Below are 17,000 nucleotides of genomic sequence, written 5' to 3'. Positions count from 1 at the left end.
CCTCTCCCCCTCCCCTTCCCGTTCCCCTCCCATATCCCCCCCCCCCCCCCCCTCGCGCGCTCTCTCTCTCTGCCCCTCCCCTGCCCACACTCTCTCACTAAAAAAAAAAAAAAAAAAAAAAAAACCAGCAGTATAAAAGGAGATTAAAAATATTAAGTACTTCATTGATTGGCAAATGTGAAGTGTGGACTTGAGTTCTCTGAGGTTAAAGGAAAAGGGAATTGCTTCCAGTAGTAGTGATCTGGGAAGACTGTCAAGTAAGTGGGTTCTCAGGTGGGCATTGATATATGAGTGAGTTCAGTTTGGTCTACTGGTGGAGGTTGAAGGAAAATTATCTACATAGGTAAAAAGTAAATACAATCACATATCTAAGAAAGGGCATGATATATTTATAGCATACCAGATGAGTTTGAGCTACAAAAACAAGGTAGGTAGAATTCATACAGAAGAGTTGTATGAAATTGTGCTGACAGAATATCTTGTTGTAATTTAGGATTATGGAGTGGTGAGAGGATTTTTTGTTGTGTTTGTTTTCATCTTCTTTTTTTTTCCTGGTAAGGAAACTGTTACCCATGGATACTGAATTTATCTCTCAGTAGCTGGATCAGGAACAGGAAAATACAGGAAAGAGAATGTTTTAGAAAGAAATATGGTAACAGTGGAAGAAGACAGATTGTGTTCCCAAAGCCTAGAAGAATGCAAGGCTAATTAAGAGCTGATGGCCCTTAGAGTGAAGTGAGGACAACCTAAAATGGTACAGTGGGAATGGAAAGGTGAATGTAAGGTGAACGCTGATTTGAAACAAAATCAGTGACTTTGGTCTTCATAGTCAACTGTTAAGTGATGGGGAAGATTTACTGGCTGACTTGGGAAGAACTACAAAATGTGAAGGACTGATAAAATGCAGAATTTTGCAATCTCACAATCAGGCTGAAGCACTGTGAGTCTGATCAGATTATTGAGCAGTTCCATATATTTTATGTCCTCCGTCATCTTCTAGCTGTTACTCTATTCCTGTTTCTTATGATAGCCATTTTGTTAACACCTTTATTGTGATACAGTTCACATATGATAAAACTCACCCTTTTAAAATGTACAATTCAGTGGTTTTTAGTAAATTCATAGAAGTTGTATAACTATTACCTCTAATTTCAGAACATTTTCATCATTCTCCAAAAGAAACCCTGTACCTGTTAGCAACCATTCCTCATCCCCCACCCCACCCCCACCAACTCCCCACCCACTGGCAACCACTCATCTCCTTTCTGTCTTGAAAGATTTCCTGTTTTGCACATTTCATGTAAATGGAATCCTACAAAATGCGGCCTTCTGTGGCTGGCTTCTTTCAGTTAGCAAAATGTTTTTAAAGTTCATCTATATTGTAGCATATTTTAATACTTAACTCCATCTTATGGACGAATAATATTATATGGCTATACCACGTTTTATTTATCCGTGGACATTTCTTTTTTTTTCTCTTTAAAGTTTATTTATTTAAGAGCAAGAGTGGGGGAGGGGCAGAGATAGAAATTGGGGGGGCGGTGGCAGGGAAGGGAGAGAGAATCCCAAGCAGGCCCTGCATCACCAGTGCAGAACCTGATGTGGAGCTCAAACCCACCAACTGCGAGACCATGACCAAGCTGAAATCAAGAGTCAGACACTCAACTGACTGAGCTACCCAGGAGCCCCGTACATTTGTGATACCTTGACTATCATGAATAATGCTACTATGAACATTCACATAAATGTCTGCATGTATATTCTCATTTCTTTCATACATGTGTGGAATTACTAGGTCCTCTAGTAACTGTTGAACTTCTTAATGAAATGCCAGACTGTTTTCCAAAGTGGCTGTACCACTTACACTCCCACAGCAATGTGTACATAATCACACTTTTCACTTCCTTGTCACTCTTCAGCCCCTGTAGTCTGGTATTGGCTCTTAACATTCCTCCCAATCTCTGTTGCCAACAGGGGATTTCCATGTTGGTAAATCCAGGGGTCCTTTTTCAGGCTTTATCATATTTGATTATCTGATTTCTCAACAACACTGAAAACCTTTTTCTCTTGGCTTCTGACTGCCTCCTCTCAGTCTCTAGCTGGCAACTCCTTGTTCACCTGACTTCTGCATGTTGGAGTTCTTCAGAATTTGGTATGGGTCCTTTCTCTTTTCTCCTTTCCTCCTATTCCTGTGGCTTTTTGAAAATTTTGAGATAATTGTATACTCACATGCAGCTATAAGAAATAATAAAGATTCCTGTACACCTTGCCAGGGTAATGTTTCACAAAACTGTAGTGTAATATCACAATAAGACTGTGATACAATCCATAGAACTTACTCAGATTTTCCCAGTTTCTCTTATAACTCCTTTGTATGTATGTATGTATTAAGTTCTACACAACTTGATCACCTGTGTATGTTTGTGTCTCCACCAGCACAGTGAAGATACTGAAGTTCCAAATACACAAGAATCCTCCTTCTTGTATTTTTAAACCACACCCATCTCCCTCTTATTACCCACTTTTCCAACTTCTGACAATCACTAATACTGCATTTTTCACATTTTGTCATTTCAGAAAAAAAAGTTACATAAATGGAATCATACATTTTGGGATTGTAATTTCTAGCAATTAGTTTTTTTATTTGTCCTGATTTCCCTGGAGGTTCATCTACGTGTTTGACTAGTTCGTTTTTATTGCTAGGAAGTATTCCATGGTGTACCATGTACCACATTTTGTTTAATCAGCTACTACTTGAAGGATTTCTAGCTTGATTCTAGTGTTGGGCTGATGCAAATAAAGCTTATATGAGTTCTTGTATACATGTTTTTGTATGAATGTGTTTTGCTTTCTCTGGGATACATGTCCAGGAGTAGAATGGCTGGGTCATATAGTTATTGCAGCATATTGAATTTTTAAAGAAATTGACAAACTTTACCATAGTGACTATACCACTTTATATCCTTACCAGGAATGTGTGAGTGATCTAGTCTCTCCACATCCTTGCTAGCGTTTGGTGTTCCCACTTGTTTTTATTTTAGCCATTCTGAGAGATAGTGATACCTCAGTGTGGTTTTAATTTGTGTTTCTTTGGGGCACCTGGGTTGCTCAGTCGGTTGAATGTCTGACTTTGGCTCACGTCATGATCTCGTGGTTCATGAGTTCAAGCCCTGCGTCAGGCTCTGTGCTGGCAGCTCAGAGCCTAGAACCTGCTTCAGATTCTGTGTCTCCCTCTCTCTGCCCCCCACCCCCTGCTCACACTCTGTCTCTGTCTCTCTCAAAAATAAATAAACATTAAAAAAATTGTTTCCTTAATGTGTATTTTCTAATATCTAATATTTTCTATGTGCTTATTTGGCAATTTCATATTCTCTTCCCTGAAATATCTGTCCATGTTGCTTGCCGGTTCTTTAATTGGATTGTTTTTTATTTTATTGTTGAATATTTATTAAAAAATATTTAATATGAACTACATAGTAGTCCTTTGTTGGATATGTGGTTTTTAATTTCTTCCAGTATGTACCTTCATTTTATCCTCTTAATAGAATTACTTGTGGAGCAATTTTTAGTTTATTTATTTAAATTGAAGTATAGTTGATATATACTATCATTACTTTTGGGTGTACAACCTAGTGATTTGCCAATTTTAAGCATTATAAAATGCATACTGTGATAAGTATAGTTACCATTTGTCACCATACAAAGTTATTACAATATTATTAACTGTATTCTTGTGCTGACCTTTTTATCTCCATAATTTATTTCTTTTATAACTGGAAGTTTGTACCTCTTAATCCTCTTCACCTATTCTCCCCCACTCCCCATGCCACCTTCCTCCTACCCCCTGGCCTGGCAACTACAAGTCTGTTGTCTGTATTGTTTTTGCTATTTGTTCATTTGTTTTATTTTTTAGATTCCACATACAAGTGAAATCATATGATATTTGTCTTTCCGTCTGACTTCTTTCATTCACTTAGCATTATACCCTAGATCTATCCATGTGTCACACATGGCAAGGTCTCATTCCTTTTTAAGGCTGAGTAATATTCCTCTGTGTGTGTGTGCGTGTGTGTGTGCACACATCACTTCTTTATCCATTCATCTATCAATAGACACTTGGATTGTGTCCATATTTTAGCTATTGTAAATAATACTGCAGTAAACCTACCTTTTCAAATTAATGTTTTCATTTTCTTTGGGTAAATACCCAGAAGTGGAATTACTAGATTGTATGTACTTTTCTTTTTAGTACATTTCTTTTGAGGAACCTCCATACTCTCTTCCACAGTGGGTACACCAATTTCCATTCCTACCAACAGCGCATGAGGGTTCCCTTTCTCTACATCCTGGGCAACACTTATGCTTCTTGTCTTTTTGATACTGGTCATTCTGACTGGTGTGAGTGGATATTCTCGTGTAGTTTAGATTTGCATTTTCCTGATGATTAGTGAGCCTCTTCATATGTTGGTTAGCCATCTGTAGGTATTCTTTGGAAAAATATCTATTCAGGTTTTCCATTTTTAAATTGGATTATAATTTTTCTGGTGTTGAGTTGTAGGAGTTCTTTACACACTTTGGATATTAACCCCTTATTGGATATACCATTTGTGAATAGCTTTTCCCGTCGAGTAGGTTGGCTTGTTTTTTGTTTTGTTTTTTTGATGGTTTCTTTTTAATGTGCAAAAACTTTTTAGTTTGATGTAGTCCTAATTGTTTATTTTTGCTTTTGTTTCCTTTGCCTGGAGAGACCTATCCAGAAAAATATTGCTAAGACTGATTTATAAGGGTTTACTCCCTATGTTTTCTTCTAGGAGTTTTATGGTTTCAAATCTTAACAGTTAGGTCTTTAATCCATTTTGAGTTTATTTTTGTGTGATGTAAGAGAATGGTCCAGTTTCAATGCAGTTTCAATGCAGTTTCAATGCAGTTTCTTTTGCAATGTAGCTGTTCAGTTCTCCCAACGCTACTGAAGAAATGGTCTTTTTCCCTATTGTATATTTTTGTCTTTTTTTGTCCTAGATTAATTGACCATGTAAATATGTATTTACTTCTGGGCTCTATTTTGTTCCATTGATCTATGTGTCTCTTTTTGTGCCAGTACCATACTGTTTTGATTACTACAGCTTTGTAATATAGTTTGAAATAAGAACTTGTGGGGTGCCTGGGTGGCTCAGTTGGTTAAGCGTCCGACTTCGGCTCAGGTCATGATCTCACTGTCCGTGAGTTTGAGCCCTGCATCGGGCTCTGTGCTGACTGCTCAGAGCCTGGAGCCTGTTTCAGATTCTGTGTCTCCCTCTCTCTCTGACCCACCCTTGTTCATGCTCGGTCTCTCTCTGTCTCAAAAACAAATAAACGTAAGATATTTGCAAATGACATATCAGACAAAGGGCTAGTATCCAAAATCTATAAAGAACTCACCAAACTCCACACCCGAAAAACAAATAACCCAGTGAAGAAATGGGCAGAAAACATGAATAGACACTTCTCTAAAGAAGACAGGCACATGAAAAGATGTTCATGTGGGAATGCAAATTGGTGCAACCGCTCTGGAAAGCAGTATGGAGGTTCCTCAGAAAATTAAAAATAGACCTACCCTATGACCCAGCAATAGCAGTGCTAGGAATTTACCCAAGGGATACAGGAGTACTGATGCATAGGGGCACCTGTACCCCAATGTTTATAGCAGCTCTCTCAACAATAGCCAAATTATGGAAAGAGCCTAAATGTCCATCAACTGATGAATGGATAAAGAAATTGTGGTTTATATACACAATGGAATACTACGTGGCAATGAGAAAGAATGAAATATGGCCTTTTGTAGCAACGTGGATGGAACTGGAGAGTGTGATGCTAAGTGAAATAAGCCATACAGAGAAAGACAGATACCATATGGTTTCACTCTTATGTGGATCCTGAGAAACTTAACAGAAACCCATGGGGGAGGGGAAGAAAAAAAAAAAAGGTTAGAGTGGGAGAGAGCCAAAGCATAGGAGACTGTTAAAAACTGAGAACAAACTGAGGGTTGATGGGGGGTGGCAGGGCGGGGAGGGTGGGTGATGGGTATTGAGGAGGGCACCTTTTGGGATGAGCACTGGGTGTTGTATGGAAACCAATTTGACAATAAATTTCATATATTGAAAAAAAAATAAACGTTAAAAAAATTAAAAAAAAATATGAACTTGTGATACCTCCAGGTTTGTTGTTTTTTTCTCAAGATTGCTTTGGCTATTCAGCCTTTTGTGGTTCCATACAAATCTTAAGATTTTTGTTCTAGTTTTCTGAAAAACATTGTTGGTATTTTGGTAGGGATTGCACTGAGTCTGTAGGTTGTTTAAATGCCTCTATTATCCAAAACAGTATTCTGCCAGTTCATGAGCACAGTATATCTTACCATTTATTTGTGTCACCTTCTATTTCTTTCATCAGTGTCTTAGAGGTTTTAGAGTACTGGTCTTTCACCTCCTTCATTAAATTTATTCCTAGGTATTCCTTTTAATGCAATTGTAAATAGGATTGTTTTCTTAATTTCTCTTTCTGCTATTTCATTACTAGCATATGGAAATGCAACAGATAAAAAATCTGTTATTGATATATTGATTTTATATCTTGCAAAAAGTTTTTAGTTTTGATGAGTTTCAATTTATAGATGTTTTTCCTTCTAGGGATTATATGCTTTTGGCATCAATTTTAAGAACTTTTGCCTTGTCCTGGATCTTGAAGATTTTCTCCTGTTCTGTGTTTTCTCAAAGTTCTATAGTTTTACATTTTACAGATAAGTTTGTGAATCATTTTGAGTTAGTTTTTGTATAAGGTATGAGACTTAGGTCCTAGAGTTTTGCCTAATGGTCCAATTACTCTAGTATTATTTATTAAAAAGGCTCCCATGGCTTTCAAAATACCTCCTGTGTCAGTGACTCCCAGGTTTTGTATCCTGCATTTTTATATATCTTTACTGCTCCCAGTGTCTACCTGTTTTTTGACATCTCTACTGGAATGTCTTTCTCTCTTTTTAAAATTTACTTATTTATTTGAGAGCGAGAGAGAGCACGAGCAGAGGAGGGGCGGGGAGTGGGGGGGGGGGGAGAGAGAGAGAGAGAGAATATCCCAAGCAGGCTCCATGCTGTCAGATTATCCATGAACCATGAGATCATAACCTGAGCTGAAATCAAGAGTCGGATGCTTAACTGACTGAGCCACCCAGGTGCCCCTGGAATATCTCTTACATAGGCATCTCAAATTTTGTAGCACAAAAACTTGAACTCCTCTCCTTTCCAGTCTCCTTTCCCAGCCTTTCATGTCTCAGTTATTGAACTGGGAGTTATTCTTTGTAACCTCTTTCCTTCATTTCCCATATCCGGTCTTATAATTCTCCTTCTCAGAGGGTTCCCAGATCCAGTTACTTGTCTCCATTTCTGTTGCTACTGCCATCACTTCAGAGGATTTCTGACTGGACTCCTCTGTTCCTTCCCTCATGTAAGCTTAAAAGTGATATTTTATAAATTTGTGTTTGATTATGTTGCTCCCCTGCTTAAACTCTTCCGTATCTTTCCATTTGCTCTTACAGGTTGATGCCCTTGCCATATGCTTTTTTTTTCTTTTTTAATTTTTTTAAGGTTTATTCTTTTTTCAGAGACAAAGTGTGAGTGGGGGAGGGGCAGAGAGAGAGAGGGAGACACAGAATCCAAAGTAGGCTCCAGGCTCCGAGCTGTCAGCACAGAGCCCAATGCGGGGCTCAGACTCAAAAACCACAAGGCAAGATCATGACTTGAGCTGAAGTCGACTCTTAACTTGACTGAGCCACCCAGGCACCCCAACCCTTACCGTAAGCCACCTGTGATCTTGCCCTTGTCTTTCTCTTTATTTTATTATTATTATTTTTTAAAGGAGTATGTTTTTATTTATTTATTAAAAAAAATTTTTTTAACGTTTACTTATTTATTTTTGAGACAGGGAGAGACAGCATGAACGGGGGAGGGTCAGAGAGAGAGGGAGACACAGAATCTGAAACAGGCTCCAGGCTCTGAGCTGTCAGCACAGAGCCCGACACGGGGCTCGAGCTCACGGACCGCGAGATCATGACCTGAGTCGAAGTCGGATGCTTAACCGACTGAGCCGCCCAGGTGCCCCATCTCTTTAATACTCTTGTACCACACTTCCCCTGTCTAAGCTGGTACCCCACTGGATATCTTTCAGCCCCCAGTACCCAGCACACTTTTTTTTTTCTTCATAACCTTTCTTGTTTTTAATATTTCTTTAAATATTTTAGACTCTTAGGCAGGCTCCACACTCGTTATGGAGGCAGGTGCAGGGCTGGATCCCACGATTTTGGGATCATGACCTGAGCCGAAATTAAGAGGTGGATGCTCAACCAACTGAGCCACCCAGGCACCCCTCTTCATAACCTTTCTTAAACATACATTCATCTGCCTGGCATGTTACTCCCACCCACACTTTTAAGTCCTGCAAATCTCAGCTTGTGCATTTCTCTTAGAAATGCTCCTCCTGACTACCATACTTTTAAAAAGCCCCTTGGTTATTCCTTCTCATAGAACTCTGGGTCCCCTTTCCCATCATGAAGGACAGGGTCCTGTCAGTTTTCTTCAACGTATACTCTGCCTGGCTCAGTGTGTAGCATATATGTGTGCAGTAAATATTTGGGACTCAATGAATCAGATAGGGAAATACTGTAGGTTAGCAAGGTGTAGACAATTTAGGGTAATACATAATTCTGTCTCGATATTTTTATGAGTTATTTTAATGAGCCACTAGTATCTGACTATCTTTCTTAATCCAGATCAGAGTGTAGTAACTTGAGAGAGAATCATAAAGATTATTTGTTTTTCTCTCATTAATACATTGTGAGAGCTATTTGTAGGCAACTGAAAATGCTTTCTTTATTGGTTGATATAATGTGAATTATTACTTGTGCCCCAGTCATCCATGAAGAGAATATCACTACTTCTAGATGACCATGGGTTGTTTCTGTTTGTATTGAGGAAACATGTTAATAATCTGGTTTTAAGTGCCAGCGTTTTCTTTCATTCCTATCTAAAGCCTCTGTTCTTACAATCAATAATTAATATTTCCTTGCTTCAAGGAAGGGAAGGGTCATGACTGTTTTATGTGGGCTAATAAGCCTTCCTTTTTTTTAAAATGTGATTATTGTGAAGAATTTGACTCTAATATAAAAATTTTACATTTCTGGGGCCTGGTTAGCTCAGTCACTTAAGCATCTGACTTCGGCTCAGGTTGTGATCTCAAAGTTCTTGAGTTTAAGCCCTGCATCGGGCTCTCCGCTAAAAGCTCAGAGCCTGGAGCCTACTTCAGATTCTGTGTCTCCCTCTCTCTCTGCCCCTCCCCTGCTTGTGCTCTTTCTCTCTCTCAAAAAATAAATAAACATTTTTTAAAAACTAAAAATTTTACATTTCTCATTTCTTTCTTAGGCTCACTTAAGAATCATGTTGTATTAACACTTTAGTACTGATACATGGTTTCTGTTGTCTCCTCATCAGTGCAATTTAAGTGATCATTGTAGCTTGTGGATGGGCAAGTTAGCTAGCAAACATTCTTGCAAGAAGCTCCTAGTAAAACAAAAATCACAAATTGCCTGAAGAGGCTAAGCTTTAGGATAGTGTTTATTTTATAACTTTGGCAACTGAAGGGTTTTTGTTTGGTTGGTTGTTCTTGTTTTTTAAATATTTTATTTTTAAGTAATATCTACATCCAGTGCCCAGCTCACACCCTGAAATCAAGAGTCACACACTTCACCAACTGAGCCAGCAAGGCACCCACAACTGAAGTTTTTTAAGCTGAAAATATTACTTTGCCTGTGAATGTGGCATATTATCTTTAAATGACCAGTAGATTATTATTTTTTTCTTTCTTTCCAGTGTTCTTGAATTGTCTCAATATTCAGCAGGAACTATTTGTTTGGAGGCAAAGAACAGTAAGGGTTTGGAACATATATCATAAAATGAATATAACTCAGTATGGAAGTAGAGTTCTATCAGCCACTCCTTTTAGGTGTAAATGCTGCTGATAGTGTGTATTATGGAAAATTTACTTATCTCACTTTTTGTATGGGTATTAGACATTTGCGTAGTTATAGCATTGTAGAAAACGTACTTTCTTTGGCCTGTGAGTACAAAAACTTTCCTTCTTCCCACCTGAAAGACTCTCCATCCTCAGAATAAAGAGTGGAGTGCTAAAAAGAAATGTGGCAGTTGGATAATTGGTAACTCAGGCTGGTCTACATAACTCCTTTTCCTAAGATAAGTCCTGGAGTCCCTGTCTGCATTTTGTATTTCTGAAGTGTAAGGATCAAGAATAGTGTTAACTCATTAACAGATTACTAGAGTCTGAGCAATTTGTGGAGAAAGCAAAATCCAAATGAAAACATGGATCTTCTAATTCTGTTCAATTAGCAAGTGCTTATTTAAAACCACTATACATAAGACACTCTGAGCCCATTGGGAGAGTCAAATGATTGGAGATAGATTTCTGTGTTTTAGGAACATTGGGGAATATACAGAGAAGTTTAAAATCCCATGACTCTCCACCCAAATCTAGTGTTTTGAAGTGTTTTTCTTTTCCTCCTATAAACTTTAACTTTGGAAGTTTCCAAGGTCTGGTGCAGCCAGGTAGAGACACTTGCTTAAATTCTCCAGGAAGTGGGAATTATTGAATAATTTCCATTACTGAATAATTTCACTGTAACAATTATAATGGTCTATAGTAGAAGTTTTTAGATTCCTTACTTTTCTGTAATTTGGTTAGGTCAACACAAGGATGTGTTTCGTTAGCCAGAATACAAAATCTGCAGGCTAGAATGGTCTTGATGAGTTTTATTGGGGGGAAATACGGCATTTGGAAGAGTAGGGAGCAAAAGGAATCTCAGGCAAGGGGGAAAGTCCCTGGGGACAAAAAAAGTTTGTAATGGACTCAGTGTTCACTTCTATCTAATCAGGCCTGTGGTCTTAGCTTACATGTTTTCAAGATTTATCAGTCCTTCTTCTATAATTATCATGCTCTTGATTTTATTTTTAGACATGATATTTCATGTATCTTGAAGTTTAAAATAACAAAGTAGAAATGAAATTATTTGGTTTGAGAAGGGGTTAAAAGGTTGAATAATGTTAATCTAAATAATGATTTCCTAAGAGAGATCCAGGAAATTCCCAGAAGTTGTCTGGTTCAGAGAACAGTTCTCAGGATTAGCAAGAGAAATTGAGGAGTCCCAGAGAGGGGCTCTGTGGTCAGAACCATTTGATCCTCACAAAAGAATGGATAAAAACAATTTAAACCACAAAATGTGGGTGTTCATTATTATAGATAAGGTAAAGTTGGTGCCATTGGCTAACATGATGGTAGAGAAATATTCAGATGAATATAGCATTTTCCATTCTCTGAAATATTTAGGCTAAGTTCCTAGTTTCTGACAGACATCCTTAGCATCTTTAAACATTCTAAGATTCATTATTTAAAAAAAAAAAATAAGACTATAATAAAGCGATGGCATTCGAATTTTTTAACTACCCTTTGTCCTAGAACCCTAAGCACTGTTCTCATTTTTGCATGTTATCTTCTAACCTTTGGTTGTATGCATACTTCCTTAGTGGTAGTACTTTAAGAATTACAAGGGGGGCACCTGGGTGGCTCAGTCGGTTAAGTGTCTGACTCTTGATTTTTTTGGCTCAGATCATGATCTCATGATTCCTGAGTTCAAGCCCCACATTGAGCTCCACACTGACAGTGTGTCAGTGTGGGATTCTGTCTTGGGATTCTGTCTCTCCCCCTCATTCTTTGCTCCTCCCCTGCTCATTCGCTCTCATTCTCTCTCTCTTTCTCTCTCAACGTAAATAAAAAAATAAAATATTAAAAATTAAGAAGAAACTGAGATCTAGCAGATTAAGAATCCATTTCTCTTTTTAAGGTATGTGTTGGGTGGTGGAGCACTATGTATGGAACTTCTCACAAAACAGGTAACTAATTTCTTATGATACTCATATTTTTCAATCTCAATGGAGTGTTTTGATGATGTAAATTAGATTCTGAGGGGAAAGACTCTGATGTAATACCACCCACTTAAAAAAAAGTTGTTTTCAATAGCACCTACTTTTAATAATGAAAAAGCTATTTAAGGCAAATCAGTAAAATGACATTGTACTTGGTGTTTAATCTATGCAAGGATAGCCATTCTAAGAGCAATGTGTATATAAGGTTCTAATTTGCTCATATTTGATACTTAGAATATAGGGGTTTTTTTGTTTTACGAGATTTTAGAAATGGTCCAACTTTTTTCTCTTGCATGCAGACTTCTTAACATTGTCTTGCTGTTGTAGAGCTATTTATGTGCCATTTTGTTAAGTTTTCCCAAGTGGGAATCAAGAGTACCATTATGTTTTAGAGAAGTGTTTTCTTCTTCCTGTAGGGCTGGAGCAGTGCCTACTCAATAGAATCAGTCATCATGCAAATCAATGCTACCTTAGTCAAAGGCAAAGCCAGAGTACAGTTTGGAGCAAATAAGGTACTTTTATTAAGACGATGACATAATCATTTATAATCTATATTTTCTGTTACCTTAGGAGACGTGTTGTTCTTTTAGTCTTTGTTATTCTTACTATAGAAAGACATGTCTATAATTGTAAATCTATTATTGGTATGTAAGTTAAAAAATACTAGTAAAAAAATTATACATACTTTGAAGTTTCCCAAACTTGAGATCATGTTAGAATAGTTAATTTCCAGTGAGCATTTATATGCTAGGCTTTGATCTAAACTTTTTACTTGTATGTACTCTTTCAATCCTTTTACTAACCTAAGAGTAGGTATTATTATTCTCATTTTGTAGATGAGGAGACTGAAGCACACAGAGGTTAGATAACTTGTCTAAGATGACAGGTGGCAGAACAAAAATTGGAAGCAGACAGTCTGGTGTTAGTCTCTACTAACTACAATTAGACATGCAAAGATGTTTCGGATATAGTGAATAAAGAACACAACACAGTGGTACTCTTAACCACTGTGTTGTGTTCTTTATTCACTATATCCGAAACATCTTTGCATGTCTAATTGTAGTTTCCCGAAACAGTTAAATGGACCAAGGACGATACTCTGAAGTTAGTATATCTTGCAAAAGTATTTGTGTGATGGAAGTTATCCTAACCTAACATTTTTAAAAATTTGGAGTTCCTAAAGGTCTGTGAATCTTGTGTTAAATGCCTATCCAAATAGTATGAAATCTAAATAATGTATTTATAAATGTATTGCACATCAAAGCATGAGTCCACTAGAGTCTTAACTCACAGAGGAAGCAAAAAATTGAGAAGGCCATTTGAAAAATCATCTATTTGGGATAGTACTATACAATAACTCATTTTACTTGAGTTCTTTTAACAGCTATTTCTTTGCAGTGGAATAAAATATCATTTTGTATAAAGTCTAGAAGTTAATTATTGAACACTAGTGAATTACTTAACTACATTTAACTAGCATTTCTTAACAGTGTGTATATTTTAGGTGTATTAAATGTGCCGATAGAATGATTATGTAGTAGGCTATTAGAATTTTATTTTTTGTATTGACAAAATTTATGCGCAGTGCATGGTTTTTAATATAGGAAAAAATATAAAAAACTGAAGTCATCTGTAACCTAGAAATACTATTAACATTTGGTTTACTTCTTCTGGTCTTTTAAATTTCTTCCTGGCATTTATTTTTATGTAGAACTTGATGTTAAATTTCATCATGTTTTTATAAAAAATTAGCATATCTTTCATGTTAAAATATAAAAGGCTTAGATCGTTTTTAGTAATTGAAAGAACATTTTAGGAGTGCCTGGGTGGCTCAGTTATGTGTCTGACTTCAGCTCAGGTCATGATCTCGTGGTTCACGAGTTCGAGCCCCATGTCAGGCTCTGTACTGACAGCTCAGAGCCTGGAGCCTGCTTCAGATTCTGTGTCTCCCTCTCTCTCTCTGCCCCTCTCCCACTCATACTCTGTCTCAAAAATAAATAAAACATTTAAAAAACAAAAAAAGAAAGAACATTGTACTAATAACACTGTGTAAACTTACCTCTTCTGGGCTTCTGTATCTTGAGCTAAAATATTTGAAGTCTCTTCTAGTTTTAAAATTCTGTAATATCAATACTCTGTTCAGTGCCACAGTTCTCTTGGAATTACTCAGTGTCAATGTTATCACTTTCAACCTTTATATTTCCATTATATATAGTTTTCTTAGCAAGTATATAACATAACCATTTTATATATAATGCTAAGTCAAGCGGCTAAGCACATTTGCCTCATAAAGTATGTCTTAGAAGGTGAATTTTTTGAATGAATGGTTATAAAACCTCACTCTTCATTTTTTTCTTGTTATTAATATCTGTTAAGAATTTGGAAACTTTACATGATGTAATAGGAGTTTTACCTTATACACTTTAAAATTTTTTTTAATGTTTTATTTATTTTTAAGACTGACAGAGCAGGAGTGGGGAGGGGCAGAGAGAGAGGGAGACACAGAATCCAAAGCAGGCTTCAGGCTCTGGGCTGTCAGCACAGAGCCCAGTGCGGGGCTCGAACTCACGAACTGTGAGACCATGACCTGAGCTAAAGTTGGACGCTTAACCAACTGAGCCACCCAGGCGCCCCTACTTTGTAGGCTTTTAAACACACAGGATAATCAAGAAAGTACTAACAACTATTTCTGATATGGGGGTATTGAAGTATTGATGGGGCAGGTTAGAGATGGGAGACTTTAAATCATTTGTGCTCTTTCTTGTGACATATAACTATTCAAAAATATTTTAAATATTAAAAAAAATTTTTAGTGTTTTATTTGTTTTTGATAGAGACAGAGTGTGAATGGGGGAGGAGAGACAGAGTGTGAATGCTGTCCGCACAGAACCTGACCCAGAGCTCAAACTTTTGAACCACAAGAATCATGACCTGAGCCAAAGTCCAACACTTAACCGGGTGAGCCACCCAGGCACCCCTATTTAAAATATTTTTAAAGATACTATCAGCTATTGGTTCAAAATAAATGAATGAGTTTATCTCTTGAAAATATTACTAAAGGGGCGCCTGGGTGGCTCAGTCGGTTAAGCGTCCGACTTCAGCTCAGGTCACGATCTTGCGGTCCGTGAGTTCGAGCCCCGCTTCGGGCTGTGGGCTGATGGCTCGGAGCCTGGAGCCTGCTTCCGATTCTGTGTCTCCCTCTCTCTCTGCCCCTCCCCCGTTCATGCTCTGTCTCTCTCTGTCTCAAAAATAAATAAACATTAAAAAAAAAAAAAAGAAAGAAAATATTACTAAAATGATACACCTAAGTACTGGAAAACAAAAAAATTGGCTGTCAGCACACATAAAATTTGGAGATAGGGTAAGATTGATGGAGCTGAGGATCTGCAACTCTATGCAAGCAAGAGTCACTCATTGTACAGTCTTGCCATTAGCTTGCTCCCCTAGGCTCAGCCAGCAGGAGCTGAGAGCAAGCCATAAGGCAGAGGATGTTGGCCTGGGCTGGTTTTCTGGTCAGTTAACAGGGGATACAGGCTATAACATTAACTCTAGGCTGTAGTGGTAAGAAAGCTTTCTAGAGTTCTGCTATTATGACTTAGCAAGAATTTGGGGTTTGGATAAGCAAGGTAGTACCCTAACAAATGTTCATTCACCGCATGGAGGGCATGATAGTTAAGTTAAATAGTGAAATCCTAGAGCACACAACTCTTGGAGCAGCCCCTAAGCTATTTCTAACAAAGACACCTATCATACCCTGCTCCTAATGGACCTCCAGTTATTTACGTAGAGAATTCTGTGGTGAATGATCACCTTCAGATGAGACATCTGGTTTTTGTTTTTTCCTTTCAAGGAATGGAGAGGTGCTACCTGTACTAAGTATTCCGGTGTTTTATTTATAAATGAGCAAGGTTGGCAAACCAAATGTGAGAACCTTGCATAATCCTGAGATTCTCCCAAGGAAGCTAAGATGATCTCATGTTAGTTAGTTATATCCACAGTTCTCATCAGAAGCAGGCACAGATACTCCTCAGAGGAAAAGCTTTTCTGATTTAAGCCTACAAGATTCTCAAATATTAAGATCAAGCAAATAAGAATTCAGTGTGAAAAATCCCAAGCACACAAGTAAGCAAGCCAGCATAATGAGAATTGGCAGAAACAATACATAAGAGATACATATTCCCAAAGACTTTAGGTTTTGGAATTATCAGACACAGAATAGAGACTTTAGATATTAGAATTATGAGAAAATGAATAGTTCTATGTAAAACATAATATAAAGAAAAAAGCATCCTAAAATTGAGCAAACAATGAAACCATCAGGTATAATGAGACAAATTTGAAAAAAGAATGAAACAATTTATAGAAATGAAAAATATGATTGAAATGAGAAACAATGTGTGGATTAGGTATCAAAGAGAATTGGTTAGAAGAAATAACTCAATGTTGTACAGATGAGAAGAACATGGGGATAGACATTGTGGTAGAAGTTGAGAGCTAACAATCAGAAGGAGGTCTAAAATGTCTTATTGGAACTCCAGGAGGAGATAATAAAATGTTAAAAAGCAAGAGAAATAGAAACCAGGAAGTAAGGTGGTGAGGAAAGTCACAAGAAAAAATGGACTAAAGTTACCAGTTAGAATGAATAAAACAAAATCTGGCAATTTTTAAGAAGTATGTTTAAATTATAAGGATGAAAAACACTGAGTTTTGTTTTTTAAATTTTTTTTTGTTTCTGAAAGAGAGAAAGAGAGCATGAGGAGGGGAGGGGCGAAGAGAGAGGGAGACACAGAATCCTAAGCAGGCTCCAGGCTCTGGGCTATCAGCGCAGACAGAGCCTGATGTGGGGCTCAAACTTGATGTGGGGCTGGAACTCGTGAACTCCAAGATCATGACCTGAGCCTAAGTCAGATGCCCAACTGACTGAGCCACCCAGGTGCCCTCTTTTCTTTTCTTTTCTTTTCTTTTCTTTTCTTTTCTTTTCTTTTC

At 37.5% G+C, this 17,000-nt stretch overlaps 1 protein-coding gene across 3 annotated transcripts in view; it reads left to right on the top strand.

Moving 5' to 3' along the window:
• UBE2Q2 (ubiquitin conjugating enzyme E2 Q2) overlaps positions 1-17,000 on the top strand; it is a 68,244-nt gene that overhangs the window by 44,154 nt on the left and 7,090 nt on the right. For all 3 annotated transcript variants that reach the window (XM_040493364.1, XM_040493365.1, XM_040493363.1), the window contains 2 exons: positions 11,933-11,981; positions 12,431-12,526. In XM_040493364.1, coding sequence (XP_040349298.1) covers positions 11,933-11,981; positions 12,431-12,526 — 145 coding nt within the window. The remainder of the gene's footprint in view (positions 1-11,932; positions 11,982-12,430; positions 12,527-17,000) is intronic.

The sequence above is a fragment of the Herpailurus yagouaroundi genome, unplaced genomic scaffold, assembly GCF_014898765.1.
Source record: "Herpailurus yagouaroundi ecotype Mexico unplaced genomic scaffold, PumYag 184, whole genome shotgun sequence".
Taxonomy (NCBI): domain Eukaryota; kingdom Metazoa; phylum Chordata; class Mammalia; order Carnivora; family Felidae; genus Herpailurus; species Herpailurus yagouaroundi.
Note: the sequence above shows the minus strand (reverse complement) of the source record. Positions and strands in the feature narration are given on the sequence as shown.